At 45.8% G+C, this 16,318-nt stretch overlaps 1 protein-coding gene across 1 annotated transcript in view; it reads left to right on the top strand.

The window, feature by feature from the left end:
- Positions 1-16,318, top strand: part of sema3h (sema domain, immunoglobulin domain (Ig), short basic domain, secreted, (semaphorin) 3H) — a 161,642-nt gene that overhangs the window by 83,261 nt on the left and 62,063 nt on the right. Inside the window, exon 5 of the mRNA XM_067998952.1 lies at positions 5,585-5,678. Coding sequence (XP_067855053.1) covers positions 5,585-5,678 — 94 coding nt within the window. The remainder of the gene's footprint in view (positions 1-5,584; positions 5,679-16,318) is intronic.

Here is a 16,318-nt window from a genome sequence, read left to right as displayed (position 1 = left end):
TGTGTGTGTGGTTGTGTATTGTGTGTGTGTGGTTGTGTATTGTGTGTGTGGTTGTGTATTGTGTGTGTGTGTGGTTGTGTATTCTGTGTGTGGTTGTGTATTGTGTGTGTGGTTGTGTATTGTGTGTGTGGTTGTGTATTGTGTGTGTGTGGTTGTGTATTGTGTGTATGTGGTTGTGTATTGTGTGTGTGTGGTTGTGTATTGTGTGTGTGGTTGTGTATTGTGTGTGTGTGTGGTTGTGTATTGTGTGTATGTGGTTGTGTATTGTGTGTGTGGTTGTGTATTGTGTGTATGTGGTTGTGTATTGTGTGTGTGGTTGTGTATTGTGTGTGTGTGGTTGTGTATTGTGTGTATGTGGTTGTGTATTGTGTGTGTGGTTGTGTATTGTGTGTGTGGTTGTGTATTGTTTGTGTGTGGTTGTGTATTGTGTGTATGTGGTTGTGTATTGTGTGTGTGGTTGTGTATTGTGTGTATGTGGTTGTGTATTGTGTGTGTGGTTGTGTATTCTGTGTATGTGGTTGTGTATTGTGTGTATTGTGGTTGTGTATTGTGTGTATTGTGGTTGTGTATTGTGTGTGGTTGTGTATTGTGTGTGGTTGTGTATTGTGTGTGGTTGTGTATTGTGTGTATTGTGGTTGTGTATTGTGTGTGGTTGTGTATTGTGTGTGGTTGTGTATTGTGTGTATTGTGGTTGTGTATTGTGGTTGTGTATTGTGTGTGGTTGTGTATTGTGTGTATTGTGGTTGTGCATTGTGTGTATTGTGGTTGTGTATTGTGTGTGGTTGTGTATTGTGTGTATTGTGGTTGTGTATTGTGTGTGTGGTTGTGTATTGTGTGTGTGGTTGTGTATTGTGTGTGTGGTTGTGTATTGTGTGTGTTGTGCATTGTGTGTGTGTGGTTGTGCATTGTGTGTGTGGTTGTGTATTGTGTGTATGTGGTTGTGCATTGTGTGTATGTGGTTGTGTATTGTGTGTATGTGGTTGTGTATTGTGTGTATGTGGTTGTGTATTGTGTGTGTGGTTGTGTATTGTGTGTATGTGGTTGTGTATTGTGTGTGTGGTTGTGTATTGTGAGTGTGGTTGTGTATTGTGTGTGTATGTGGTTGTGTATTGTGTGTGTGGTTGTGTATTGTGTGTATGTGGTTGTGTATTGTTTGTGTGTGGTTGTGTATTGTGTGTGGTTGTGTATTGTGTGTATTGTGGTTGTGTATTGTGTGTATGTGGTTGTGTATTGTGTGTATGTGGTTGTGTATTGTGTGTGTGGTTGTGTATTGTGTGTATTGTGGTTGTGTATTGTGTGTATTGTGGTTGTGTATTGTGGTTGTGTATTGTGTGTGGTTGTGTATTGTGGTTGTGTATTGTGTGTATTGTGGTTGTGTATTGTGTGTATTGTGGTTGTGCATTGTGTGTATTGTGGTTGTGTATTGTGTGTATTGTGGTTGTGCATTGTGTGTATTGTGGTTGTGCATTGTGTGTATTGTGGTTGTGTATTGTGTGTATTGTGGTTGTGTATTGTGTGTGGTTGTGTATTGTGTGTATTGTGGTTGTGTATTGTGTGTGTGGTTGTGTATTGTGTGTATTGTGGTTGTGCATTGTGTGTGTGTGCTTGTGCATTGTGTGTGTTGTGTATTGTGTGTATTGTGGTTGTGCATTGTGTGTATTGTGGTTGTGCATTGTGTGTATGTGGTTGTGTATTGTGTGCATGTGGTTGTGTATTGTGTGTATTGTGTGTATTGTGGTTGTGTATTGTGTGTGGTTGTGTATTGTGTGTGGTTGTGTATTGTGTGTATTGTGGTTGTGTATTGTGTGTATTGTGGTTGTGTATTGTGTGTATTGTGGTTGTGTATTGTGTGTGGTTGTGTATTGTGGTTGTGTATTGTGTGTATTGTGGTTGTGTATTGTGTTTATTGTGGTTGTGCATTGTGTGTGTTGTGTATTGTGTGTATTGTGGTTGTGCATTGTGTGTATTGTGGTTGTGTATTGTGTGTGGTTGTGTATTGTGTGTATTGTGGTTGTGTATTGTGTGTGTGGTTGTGTATTGTGTGTATTGTGGTTGTGCATTGTGTGTGTGTGCTTGTGCATTGTGTGTGTGGTTGTGTATTGTGTGTATTGTGGTTGTGCATTGTGTGTATGTGGTTGTGTATTGTGTGCATGTGGTTGTGTATTGTGTGTGTGGTTGTGTATTGTGTGTGTGGTTGTGTATTGTGTGTGTGGTTGTGTATTGTGTGTGTGGTTGTGTATTGTGTGTGTGGTTGTGTATTGTGGTTGTGTATTGTGGTTGTGTATTGTGTGTGTGTGTGGTTGTGTATTGTGTGTGTGGTTGTGTATTGTGTGTGTGGTTGTGTATTGTGTATTGTGGTTGTGTATTGTGTGTATTGTGGTTGTGTATTGTGTGTGTGGTTGTGTATTGTGTGTGTGGTTGTATATTGTGTGTATTGTGGTTGTGTATTGTGTGTGTGGTTGTGTATTGTGTGTATTGTGGTTGTGTATTGTGTGTGTGTGAGAGTGAGTGTGACTGATGACATTGCTGCTCCTCCGTGCAATGGGTTCTGGGAATGTTGAAATCATTGGAGGCTTTTCTTGCTCCCTATAACTTTGCAGCGATAACAAACTATTCAATCTTTTTTTCACAGCTGGAATTGAGGTCAAGTTTAAAATAAAAAATCAGTTTCTTCATCCAGCCTCAAATTCTGCCGAGTCGGCTGGCTTTGATTGGGAACAAAACCCGCCACTTGTTGATTAAAAAAAAATTTAGAAATATGATGGCTTGTTTGGAAAGTGCACCATGTGGGACTGAGACATACGGGTCAGAAGGTCCCAGTCTATGCTGATTTCAGCTGGGTAAGCAACATGGGTGCTACAATTAGCTTCAGCTATCCCAGGTTGAGGAGGGGGAAAATAGCTAGGAATTACATAGAGTTGCTTAGAATTAACAGCAGAGAAACAGGCCATTCGGCCCAACAGGTCCATGCCGGTGTTTATGCTCCACACGAGTCTCCTCCCATCCTACTTCATCTAATCCTGTCAGCATATCGTTCTGCACCCAGTTGCTATTCCTTGGACTGTTCTGGTAATGTTTGTGTATGGATATGGTTGAGTTTGATGCTCACCCAAAATATCCAGCTGACACTCATTGCCTAGGCCCGCTTGTGAAGATTAGTCATTTGGATGAAGCACAAGTTTGCCGCTGTGGAATTGCAAGTGTGAGCCGTCGCTTTCAGGAGACGACCGGAGAAAATTGTGTGAAGAAACGTTCAATAAGAGAGCAGAAAGGGATATTCCCCCCTCCCCCTCCCCACCGTCCGTGAATTTGAGGGCAAGGCCATTGTAAGATATTATCCAGCAGATATTCCTTTGAAAAAAGCATTTTGCATGTACAGAAGAAAACATTAAATCTTGTCAGCCAGCGAAGGCAGCTGCTGTGAGTGTACTGTATAATGTCACACCAGCAGCTAGTTGTTGCTGTTGGGTCAAAGTTCGAACCGACTGCCATTTTGGCAATGGATGAGCAATCCTGGGAGATAGCGACATTTACACTCCACAGTCAGCTGCCCTTCTGCACTGATATTACACACAGCTCACAAACTTACATAATCCCCCGAGCAAGGCCCTAAGGTCAATAATGTGTGTGCAGTTCAATTCCATTTTGTGTCACATTGACTCTTAACCCATCTGGCACATAAAACTGCAAAAAATGTGAAATATCTAGTAAGGGAACCGTCCGTTACCTTGACGTGTGGCTGTTCCAACTGTCTTTCAGGGCCATCCAAATGCTGCAACAATAACAACAACTTGCATTTACAAAGCACCTTTAACATAGTTAATGAGGCTGCGTGCCTCAGATTTTAGCAGTTGTTTAGATTTAACGGCTGCTGGTCGGGTTTCTCAGGGTTCGGGAAAACTGGTAGCTGAAGGGAGGTGGAGAGTTGCCGGATCCAGCAGGTAGGTGCTTTTCCAGCACTGTGTGTGGGCCAGGAGGAGCAGGAGTGCTTCTCCCCGGCCCCCCCAAGCAAACCTGTCGCGATCAGTCTCCCTCCCCGCGATATCCAGAATCCCCGCGCGATCGGCCTCCCTCTCCGCCATCTCCAGAAGCCCCCTGCCCCCCACCATATCCTCCCACCCCGGCCCCTGTGATCTCTTCCTCTGCCATCCCCCCCTGGAATTTCTTTCCCCTGCAACCTCCACATTCCCCGCATTTAAGCAGAAAATCTAGGCTGATGCTCCAGTGTAGTACTGAGGGAGTGCTGCACTGTCGGAGGTGCCATCTTTCACATGAGACATTTAAACCTGCCCTCTCAGGTGGACGTAAAAGATCCCATGACACTATTTGTAGAAGGGATGTTCCCCTGGTGTCCTGGCCAATATTTATCCCTCAACCAGTGCCACTAAAACAGATTATCTGGTCATTTATCATGTTGCTGTTTGTGGGACCTTGCTGTGAGCAAATTGACTGCTGAGTTTTTTACATTACAACAGTGACTGCACTTTGAAAAGTTCTTAATTGGCTGTAAAGCGCTTTGGGACGTCCTGAGGTCATGAAAGGCGCTATATAAATGCAAGTCTTATTTTTTATTAGCAATAGTCCCATTGCTCATGCGTGCTGGAGTGCAATGCACTTGCAATGGTATGGTGAGAAGCATGTCAGTATTATGTTTGAAGTTGTAGACAATCATTAGGGGCTTGTAATCTTGTAAGACAGAAGTTTCATAGAATCTACTCAGGGCAGGGAGAGAGGAAGGTATCCAACAGGGCAGTCATCACATGGATACCACTCCAGTTTTGGTGTTTAACTCCTTGATGTGAAAAATAAATTAGGAAAACATTTTGTATCTGCCACCATATTGGATGCTCCCAAACTGGCTCTGCTGAGCTTCAGTTTCCCTGGATTTCACGGTCAAACACTTGTGCTTTTTGGGATCCAACAGCAATGTGCAACAGCAGGTAAATGCCCCGAAATCTCTGATCAGTGCAACCTCCGACAGTTTAGTCTCACACTTAGTGGAGCCTCAAGATCAGGGAAATGCTAAGAGTGAGATTTGTGATCATAAAGTGTAGGACAAATCAAAACCAGTTTGAACACATGGAACTTGCTTATTTTTAAGAGTGAGATAAGTCGAAATAGGTCACATTTTTATCCCATAATGAGTGGGTCTCAATGACAGGCCTGTAATATGCTAATATAAATGGGTTTGTAATCGCAGGGTACAAATCCCGATCAGTGGTGGACTCAGACTAATGCTAAATGTGCTTGTACCACTCTGTGCTATGTTAACGCACACATCTACCTGAGTCTGTGGTGAAATAGCGGAGAGAGGAATCTGTTGAAGTGCGTTAAACATGCGTGCAGGGAGAACACCAACCTCTACCCTCACGTGATACGAGTTTCCGTACCCTGTTTCCACAAATAGCCATAGTCATTGCCCTCTGTATGAACCTGGCAGCTGCAATCCTCTCAACGGGATATTGAAAGATGTTTTCTTTGGGGAGGGGGTTACTTTGATGCTGGTTTATGCTACTGTAGTTGACTCTCTATTCGTTCTTTCTCCTCCCCCCCCCCCCCAACCCCCCTACCTCCCTCCCTGCAGGATGAGCAGCTAGTGCTACACCATGAACAGACCGAGTGTGGCAAAGGGAAGTGCCCGTACGACCCTCGGCAGCGGATGGCCTCAGCAATGATTGGTAAGTAAGTGTGACCAAGGAAGAGCCTGTGGTTGCAACGAGAGTGTGCTTGCTGTGGGGGGGGGATGTGTGTGGGACTGTGTGCCATTTCTGGAATGTTTATATTGGCAGGCGCTGCAGTCAGGGATGATAAAATCTGTTAATGTTGCACTTATACTTAGTTCTTCTAACAAGTGCCCACCTTGTCTATCTAAAAACCATACTAGTACATTTGTGTAACTAATAGGTTGTATGGGATTTGTGACAAGTGAAAGTTGACACAGTTGGATGAGGGCACTTAGTGCAGGCATCAGGGAGTGTTTGGATTGTCCAGAACTAGCATTTGTGGACATGCCTTGAGTGTCTTGAACCTCCAGCGTAGACTGAATGATTGTTCTGGAACATTCCTCAACAGAGGAACAGACACATATGAAGTGGAGCAAGGAAAATGGTCACACTTGCTGAATACCATCCGTTGGATAAGCTACGTCAGATTAGGTGTAACGTGATGCTCCTTCTACATTGTACAGACTGAGATCTCCCCACTCCACCCATTGACAGATCAGATGTAACGTAACGCTCCTTCCACATTATCTGAACGATATGCTTTGATGTCTTTCTCAGTATGCTCCCTATCATATGATATTTTCCATTCCCCATGTTACCTATCCCTCCAAGCTCTGAGTGACGTTACCCATTCAGTACTGAATGATTTGCAGTTCTGTGCTTTGGCCTTGTGTTCCACAGGGAACTGAGTTGAGATTGTTTGAATACACAGGACTCTTAACAGCTTAGAATTTGAATCTAGATTCCAGAAGGCAAAGGACAGTGTTCAAATTCATTATGTCTGTACAAAAATGTCAATGTCATAGTTACACTGTAGCTTATTCAATGGATTGTATTCAACAAGTTCTGGGGCTGACGTCAAAAGTATAAATTCCTTAATATATAACTATTTGATAGTTTAGTGGTTGTAGTAGACCCATGTCCAGCTAGACTATCTCAGCCCCAAGACATTGCTGCAGGAGTTCCTCAGGGCAGTGTCCTAGGCCCAACCATCTTCAGTTGCTTCATCAATACCCTTCCCTCCATCATACGGTCAGAAATGGGGATGTTCGCTGATGATTGCGCAGTGTTCAGTTCCATTCGCAACCCCATAGATAATGAAGCAGTCCGTGCCCGCATGCAGCAAGACCTGGACAACATCCAGGCTTGGGCTGATAAGTGGCAAGTAACATTCGCACCAGACAAGTGCCAGGCAATGACCATCTCCAACATGAGAGAGTCTAACCACTTCCCCTTGACATTCAACGGCATTACCATCACCGAATCCCCCACCATCAAAATCCTGGGGGTCACCATTGACCAGAAACTTAACTGGACCGGCCACATAAATACTGTGGCTACAAGAGCAGGTCAGAGGCTGGGTATTCTGTGGCGAGTGACTCACCTCCTGACTCCCCAAAGCCTTTCCAGCATCTACAAGTCACAAGTCAGGAGTGTGATGGAATACTTTCCACTTGCCTGGATGAGTGCAGCTCCAACAACACTCAAGAGGCTCTTCACCATCCAGGACAAAGCAGCCCGCTTGATTGGCACCCCATCCACCACCCTAAACATTCACTCCCTTCACCGCCGGCACACAGTGGCTGCAGTGTGTACCATCTACAAGATGCACTGCAGCAACTCGCCAAGGCTTCTTCGACAGCACCTCCCAAACCCACAACCTCTACCACCTAGAAGGACAAGAGCAGCAGGTACATGGGAACACCATCACCTGCACATTCCCCTTCAAGTCACACACCATCCTGACTTGGAAAGATATCGCCGTTCCTTCATCGTCGCCGGGTCAAAATCCTGGAACTCCCTTCCTAACAGCACTGTGGGAGAACCTTCACCACACGGACTGCAGCGGTTCAAGAAGGCGGCTCACCACCACCTTCTCAAGGGCAATTAGGGATGGGTAATAAATGCCGGCCTCGCCATATGAATATAAAAAACAGAATGGTCAGGGTGTCTCCTCTCCACCATGGCCTAGCTCAACACTTCTATTCTCCACACATACCTACTGTAATGTCTTCTGCTTTTGGTAGGTGCGTGAAACTGTAGTTATCTGATTGCATAATATAGGCTTGGCTGTCTAATGATGGTGACCATATTCAAGAGCCACTGGCTTTTTTTGCTAGGTTGAGGTGTTACAGGATGAAAATACAAGGTTCTCCCAATCGATCAGCGAGTTTATCCAATTACTGAGCCATACAGATCAGGATGATTCCGGATTCCATCCCCACTCTGTTCAGTTAACTGGTCTCAGCCGGGCTCGTGGTTTTGTCTTCAGTACCATGGGAAATTACCCGGGGTCCCTGCTCCTTATTACTGTCTTATGACTCCTGGAAGTGCGAATGTAGGGACATCAATTGAGAATAGGATTGGTTTTGACTGTGCTGCCAACAGTGGTTCAATAACCTGGCAAAACTTACTGCCAAGGAGAGTGGCCACTTGGTTTAGGCACTGGAGGGATTCCGTGTGGAACAGTACCTCAGCAAGGAGAGAAAGGAACAGGAGAAAAGTGGCAAAGAAAATAGGCAAGAGATAAGAAAGTGACTCGGGGATTCTAAACAAAGTATTGAATGTAGGAGTCTATATTTACTTGATGTGGGACTATATTGGAGATCACTCTGCATTTTAGAAAAGCAGTCAGGCAATTAAAAATTGGCAGTGAACCATTGCTGCCGATAACTGAGTGGGGCTGGTGTATCAGCCATGATGTGCTGCAGCCATTCTTCAATCTTGCATCAAGGTTAGAATTTATACCTGTAGATGTGATGCAGACATTTTGCTGAATAAAGCTGTGTAAAGAATTGAATTTGTTCTCCATTTTTATTTCTTTCTTTGGGTGGATGTTAATTTGCACCAGTTCTTCATCAAATTTCCCTGTGCTCCCCCTCCGCCCGTGCTCCCCCTCCGCCTGTCCTCCCTCTGCCCGTGCTCCCCCTCCGCCCGTGCTCCCCCTCCGCCTGTCCTCCCTCTGCCCGTGCTCCCCCTCCGCCCGTGCTCCCCCTCCGCCTGTCCTCCCTCTGCCCGTGCTCCCCCTCCGCCCGTGCTCCCCCTCCGCCCGTGCTCCCCCTCCGCCTGTCCTCCCTCTGCCCGTGCTCCCCCTCCGCCCGTGCTCCCCCTTTGCCCTTGCTCCCCCTCCGCCCCGTGCTCCCCGTCCGCCTGTGCTCCTGTTACTCACTGGCCCCATTTATGAGGTCACCGTTCGAGGAATTTTACATAAAATCCTTCTGGCTGTCCCTTATCAACAGGAACAAGGGATGACTGAGAGCTATCAGTCAGTGTGTAGATCTCTCCCTATATAGCCATTCAGGATACTGAGGCAAATCAGATGAGTACAATTCTCTGTAAAAGTGTGTGATTATCCCTGATTTCTAACGACGTGACTCTCTCTGGGAGAAGACAATATGAGTTTACGTGACTCGGCTGTGACTCCGCAGCACGGAACTTTTGACTTTTAGTCGAAGAAAATCTCAAAGCTTAGTTTAGATCACTTGCTTCTTTGAAGGTAGCAGGGTCAGACAGTACCTCCAGGTGCCTTGGCCGATGGGCTGGATTAATGTGGAGCCCGGTTTGGGCCTTCGCGGGTCCTCTTGAACCTGCAGTGAGAAGTTCATACATCAGAGAGCACATCTCCTTCCACTAATTTGTTTATAAGTATTGAAGGACGCATTTTAGAAAATCATCGCAGCGAGAGCCTTAACTTTTTGAGTAGGTCCAGCTCTATCCCACAAACACTGTAAATGGAAAGGCAGAAAGAACTCGCATTTATATAACTCCTTTCACAACCTCAGGACATCCCAAAGCACTTTACAGCCAATGAAGTACTTTTGAAGTGTAGTCACTGTTGTAATGTAGGAAATGAGGCAGCCATTTTACGCACAACAAGGTCCCACAAACAGTAATGAAATAGATGACCAGATCAGCTATTTTAGTGATGTTGGTGAAGGGATAAATATTATATAACAACAGTCACTGCACTTCAAAGTAATTTGTTCTAAGTAAAGGTCTTTCAGGTATTTCGAAGAGGTGTGATAAGGTGCTATATAAATGCAAGTCCTTCCATCGTTTGTAAAGCACGAAGGTGCTAGCTGGGTGTTTGGTAATAATTTTTATGCTCATCAAGTTGAGGGATGTCTCTACTGGGGAATGGAGGACATTTTCCATCTCACATACACTCCCAGTATCAGCGTCAGGCACTTCCAGGGTTCGTGTGGCACGGGTTAAATGCAACCGTCTGCTCTGCCCAATGAAATGCCTTATCACCAACCTCAGAAAACTACCCCCTACTGCACCAGTCTGATGTTTCCATTTCCCACTCCAGTCCTCTTTGAATGACAAATCGTCAGGGTACCAGCTGTTGATTGATCTTTAATCAAAGTGTTCCAGTATAGCTTTAAACATCCTGCTCCCACCATTGGTGGCCATGCCTTCAGCTGCCTCGGCCCTAAGCTCTGGAATTCCCTCCCTGAACCTCTCCGCCTCTCTATCTCTCTCTCCTCCTTTAAGACACTCCTTAAAACCTACCTCTTTGACCAAGCTTTTGGTCATCTGTCCTAATATCTCTTTATGTGGCTAAGTGTCAAATTTTGTTTGATGACGCTCCTGTGAAGCATCTTGGGGCATTTTACTACATTAAAGGCGCTATATAAATGCAAGTTGTTGTTGTGTACTGTCGGAAACTTAGCAAAGTATGGGAGCATTGTAATTGTGGCACTATTTTGCCGCATATTAGGCGCATAGCTAGTAAATATTCACTGATAATTTGTGCTTGAAAGGACCATTTGCACTCCTGTGTTGGCGTGCTCACATTGTCAGACTGGCAGTGAAGGAAGCAAAGCAAATCTGAAGCATAATTCAGGATTCAAATTTGGTACTCTGGGTTTACACAGGATTACCTGTGTGTTACATCAGACACCGCTAGCAAGGCAAAAGAATTTTTGACTCTCCTATTTTCTCGCTGCTCACACGGTTCCAGAAGTTGCCCTTGCAGTCCTGGGCAGCAGCACATGCATATCTTCAAACCCCACGTGAGACACTGCCATTGATGGGAACTTACGCAATGGGGCTTAAAGAAATGTGCACTGTGCCCCCTTGCACCCTTGACATGCCTTAGTAGGAACTGGGCTGAGTCTACTCTGATCACCAGAGGAGAGAGAGAGGGAGACTATAACATCAGCCTGCGATGGATACAGTCCCAGAAGTGAAGGGACTGTGTGCTAACTCATTGCATCACGCAGTCCCTGGAGCTGCCTTGAGGAATAAATCAACCCCTTCTGTCTTTCATAAACATTGACATGAGTGCAGAGGTGAAGGCAACAGCTCAGGCTTGCTTGTGGGATCCTTAGCTTGAAGATTATTGCTGGAGGCACATTGCCAATTGTCCTGTAATACTGGAACACACACAAAGCATGGCGTCATCCTTGTCTATTAACTACGAAATTCTGTATCCTCTTGGTCTGTGTGTGAAGGACGGATAAACTTGGTGATCGAACAGCTGCTGGGCGATATTCAGCACTCGGAATTCTAGGATGCCCAGTGGGTGACACATAAGGAGCAAAAAATTAGTCTTAGTCTGTTTCTTCCTTGTTACACTACAAAGCCAGCCATTTCCCATGGATCTCCAATTCTAGTTCCCTATCATAAAATAATATAATTTACTGTGAGGGCTAGTGTGGAAGGACAGACTGCTGTTGGCTTTGGAAATCCAAAGAGTTATAAGCAGCTGTACTACCAGCTGTCATTCATGGAGTTGTTTGCCTGCAATCTAATGCTCCACAGCGTGCTGTGTAAATATGTATTACCGAGAGTCACACAGCGTCAGAATACTGGAGACATCAAACTGATGTGTCCCCGAGAGTCAGACGATATTAGAATACTGGAACCTTGAAGTACATGAAATATCGGCACATCACAGGGCTCAAGAGTTTTGAAGCTCACCCAGAGCAGACTGGATTATGTGAGAAATGTCATATGAAAAATGTGTTAATATATTAATACAGGACTGGATTAATACACATACCAATGCACATACCTGGGGTGCCACAGGGAGGGGACCACCTAACTGACCAACGAAAATCGCAACAACAATTTGCATTTATATAACGCCTTTAATATAGTAAAACGTCCCAAGGCGCTTCGCAGGAGCGACTGTCAGACAAAATTTGGCAGCGAGCCACATAATGAGATATTAGGACTGGTGACCAAAAGTTTGGTCAAAGAGATCGGTTTTAAGAAGCGACTTAAAGGAGTACAGAGACGCGGAGAGGTTTAGGGACGGAATTCCAGAGCTTAGGGCCTAGGCAGCTGAAGGCACAACCTAACCTGATAGTAGGTACAGCTCTCGCCTCCCTGCCTTGTCCGTTGGTTGAGAGTCTCCCTACCCGAGGAACTTTAACTCAAATCCACTGCCTCACAGTCATGGCCCCTCGTTCTCCTTTCCCCCAGAGCGGTCTCCAAGCTGGGTTGAGCAATAGCAGGAATCAGTCACTGCTGGCAGGTGGTGACTGTGAACCTTGCTCTTCACTCAACAATTCACGGAAAATGGAATCGGGATTCCTGTTTTTGTGTAGCTGGATTCAGGCATGGAGACTGTTTGGAATGAGTGACAAATATCAGAAGATCTTTTTCCTGATAACACCCAAATCTGTTTTGTACTGCACAACAGCCTCATAACAAAATGTTCAAGGACAGTGATGTGCAGTAATTGCTTAAATCACAAGAATGAAACCACCCCAGACAGCTCAAGGGTGACCACCCGAGGGTGATTAAGGAGCGGGAACATGTGATTTGCTGGCCCCTTGCCCTCATCTTTAACAGCTCGTTGGAGTCTGGGATTGTTTCCTTGGATTGGAAAGATGCTCATGTGATCCCGATTTTCCAAAAGGGTGAAAAGTTAGATCCAGGCGACTATAGGCCCATAAGACTGATGTCAATCATAGGTTAGATGCTTGAAGGGATCTTAAGAGATACTCTCTATGATCACCTGGATAGGGAGGATAACATCAGAAACGTTCAACACGGCTTCTGGAAAAGGAGGTTGTTTCTAACTAATCTCCTAGAATTTTTTGAGGAAGTTACAAGGTTAGTGGACGAGGGCATCCCAGTAGGCGTTGTCTACTTGGACTTCTGAAAAGCTTTTGATAAGGTACCCCACAATAGGTTGCTCTACAAGATATAGTCTTGTGTTATTGATGGGGAGCTGTTACAATGGATCAGGAATTGGCTACATTCCCGTAGTTGTGGTTAATGGCTACGGATCGGCTTGGAGGCCGTTTATAGTGATGCCCCGTTACTAGTGCTGACCCGCGGGTGGGCAGGTGGGTGTGTGAACTGGTGGATATGGGTGCCTAATTGCGATGCTTCAGGCGTCGAGGTCATGTGGAGGGCAGGCTCGATGGACCAGCTCGTCTTTCCCTGCCCCTGGATTTCTGACTCAGCAGAAAGCATGCCATCAACCAAGCAGAAAGTGCAGGCCACGAGCCTGAGAGCTGACACCATTTCCCAACGCCGTGAGCTGGTCTGTTTCCTGGTGAACTGCTGCTCACAGCTCTGCTCATCTGGTCTTTGGGATCAGCAGCACAGATCCACGGGCAAATCAAAATCATTACCGGCAGCAGTTAGTTTCAATGTATATTGTGTTCTCAGTCGGAGCATCACGTTTCTGAGCACTACGACGGGGTGAGCTGTTATTCAGATCCTGGCACAGCATCTGCAGTCGAGATGGGTATCACCACAGCTGGACTGTGTCTGCTGATGGTCTGTTCACCAACCTTAGTCTCAAAATGACTTTGGCAATATTAGTGCACAACTGCTTAATGTGTTCACGACATTCCTCTATCTACAATTCTGGCTGAGGCATTAATCTATTTATTTGAAATAGGTGGAAACAGCAGACAGAGGTAGTTCGTATCAAATACTCAAGCTCTGATATCGCAAACAGTAATTTCTAGACTTGTAAATTTGCTGTGAAGTCGCACCCATACCAACATGAATTTGGCACTAAAATTTTAGTATAACATCACCCTGGGACTGTTCGGGGTCGATCGTGACTATGTGCGATGGTGTAAAATGGGTGTTAATGAGTCGGCAGCCCGTTTTACATCTCTCAATTTTTATTTCCATTGAAGTCAATGTGAGAGATGTAAATCGGGCTGTCAATTCACCATTAGCCGTTACACTTTTGCACAAAGTCAAGGTCTACCCCTTTGTTTTTAACTCACCTCAATTTACTTCTCATTTATCAAAGTCGAACTTGAAGATGCGTTAATGAATCTGAAAAATAAATCAGAGGCACCTTTGGAACAGATGAGGAGCTGGTGAAAGGGGGGTAGGGGCTGGGGAGGAGCAGCAGGCACACGCAAAGGCCGAGATTCAATGAGGAATCAAGACAGGTGGCAGATCAACACACAGCTCGTAGTCATAAGCTGGTGTGCTTCTGATTCCAAGCTCAGTAAGGCTGGACATAACTTGCCCTAGGGTGAGTTGTCCCTAGGCTAGTGTCAGGATTCTGGTTTGATGGATAGAAAAAAAACATTGTGAATTAAGCGTTGCTCTCTGCACTTCTCGATTTCTACTTATCTCTGTAACCTCCTCCGGCCATACGACCCTCCGAGATCTCGGCGCTCCTAGCCTCTTGCGCATCCCCGATTTTCATCGCTCCACCATTGGCGGCCGTGCCTTCAGCTGCCTAGGCCCCAAGCTTTGGAATTCCCTCCCTAAACCTCTCCACCTCTCCACCTCTCTCTCCTCCTTTAAGACACTCCTTTTTGACCAAGCTTTTGGTCACCTGTCCTAATATCTCCTTATGTAGTTCAGTGTTAATTTTTGTCTGATAACACTCCTGTTAGGAAGCTCCTTGGGACGTTTTACTACATTAAAGGCGCAATATAAATACAAGTTGTTGTATGAATGGGGCAGAGGGAACTACAGGGGGAGAAGAGAGGAAGGTTCAATAGAATTTAGGTTAACATCTTTACAATGGAGCCACACAAAGTAGTAAGTATCAGGAGGTAACCATATGAAGAATGGCTCGATTCCAGGAGCAGCATTAGTTAATTGGATCTCTGATGTCTTTATATGTTAGTAATTTCATCTCATGTCTTCCAGTTTATTTTAATTGGAACATATTTTGCCATGTGCAGTGTTTCAGAAATAAATAAGTTTATAGCTAAAAGTTCCATTCTTGAGGTCTCCCTCAAAGTCTGTAATTAAAGACTGGGAGCTCTTTGTGTATTGTTGTATTGCTGCTTTTGAAATTGGCTTGTTTAGGCCACCATAGGAAAGATTACTGCCACTTTCAAAAGAAACCAAGTTGAGCACAGGGCAGAGAAATGCTTGTCACAATGTGTGGGCCCGATTTTAACTCCGGGCGGGTGGGCAGTGGGATGAGTTGGAAACTCGCCCGCTGCTCCAGAAATGAGGCCCGAGCTGTTTTAACTCCCGGGCCTCATTTAAATCCCGCCGGACAACTTCCCGCACGGAACAGGCAGAAAGTTGGCAGGAAGCAATGGAGGCCGCCAGCCGACGCAAAAGTCCCGTTAGTAACAGGGAGGTGGGAAGGGAGCAGGGGTGGGGTGGGTGGAAGTTTAGCTTGGAGGGAAGTAGGTAAGCTTGGTGGGCCAGGGGGAAGCCTGTTGGATCCGGCCCTTCTCGTCTCCCTTCAGCTGCCGGTTTTCCCAAGACCAGGGAAACCTGTCCCACAGGCATTAAAAGTAATACTCTTGTTAAATTGGAGGCACGCAGCCTCCTTAAAATATTTTAGTGACAGACCCGCCTTGGTTAAAACCGGAAGTCTGAGCATTGGAGGCGGGTTGGGGTCGGGTTCCAGAATTTTGAATTGTTAACCCCCACCCCGCCCATCCTGGGGGGTTAAAATTACCCCCAAAGTAGGTGGTGGGATCGGGTTCCAGGGGCATCTTATGTGCAGGAAGTGGGGAGTGCCCGAGACAGGGGAAGCCTAAGCTTTCCTGGTGGGGTCTGTAGGAATTTTCTTGCTGTTTCTGGCCCCACAAACGAAAGAAGAAAAGTCCTTTTATCGGCCTCTTCTGGGGCTGATCCTCTTCCCACCTGGTTCAGTCGCAGCAGCTTCCCCACTCAGGCCTGAGTTAAAATTGCAGTTGGGTCCCGATGATGTCATCGAGACCTGACATGCTTTTGTAAAGAAGGACCTTGTCAGCTTTGGCCGGGTGTCCTTGCCGCCTGCACAGGAGAGCAGGTTAAAATCGGCAAACAGCGGGATCCTGATAGCTTGTTCTCCTTGTGTTGAGACTAAGAGTTCTGTGTGAGACTGAGAGTTCTGTGTTGAGACTGGGAGTTCTGTGTTGAGACTGGGAGTTCTGTTTTGAGACTGGGAGTTCTGTGTTGAGACTGGGAGTTCTGTGTTGAGACTGGGAGTTCTGTGTTGACACTGAGAGTTCTTGTGTTGAGACTGGGAGTTCTGTGTTGAGACTGGGAGTTCTGTGTTGAGACTGGGAGTTCTTGTGTTGAGACTGGGAGTTCTGTGTTGAGACTGGGAGTTCTGTGTTGAGACTGGGAGTTCTGTGTTGAGACTGGGAGTTCTGTGTTGAGACTGGGAGTTCTGTGTTGACACTGAGAGTTCTTGTGTT

This window comes from Heptranchias perlo, chromosome 17 (assembly GCF_035084215.1).
Source record: "Heptranchias perlo isolate sHepPer1 chromosome 17, sHepPer1.hap1, whole genome shotgun sequence".
Lineage (NCBI taxonomy): Eukaryota > Metazoa > Chordata > Chondrichthyes > Hexanchiformes > Hexanchidae > Heptranchias > Heptranchias perlo.
Note: the sequence above shows the minus strand (reverse complement) of the source record. Positions and strands in the feature narration are given on the sequence as shown.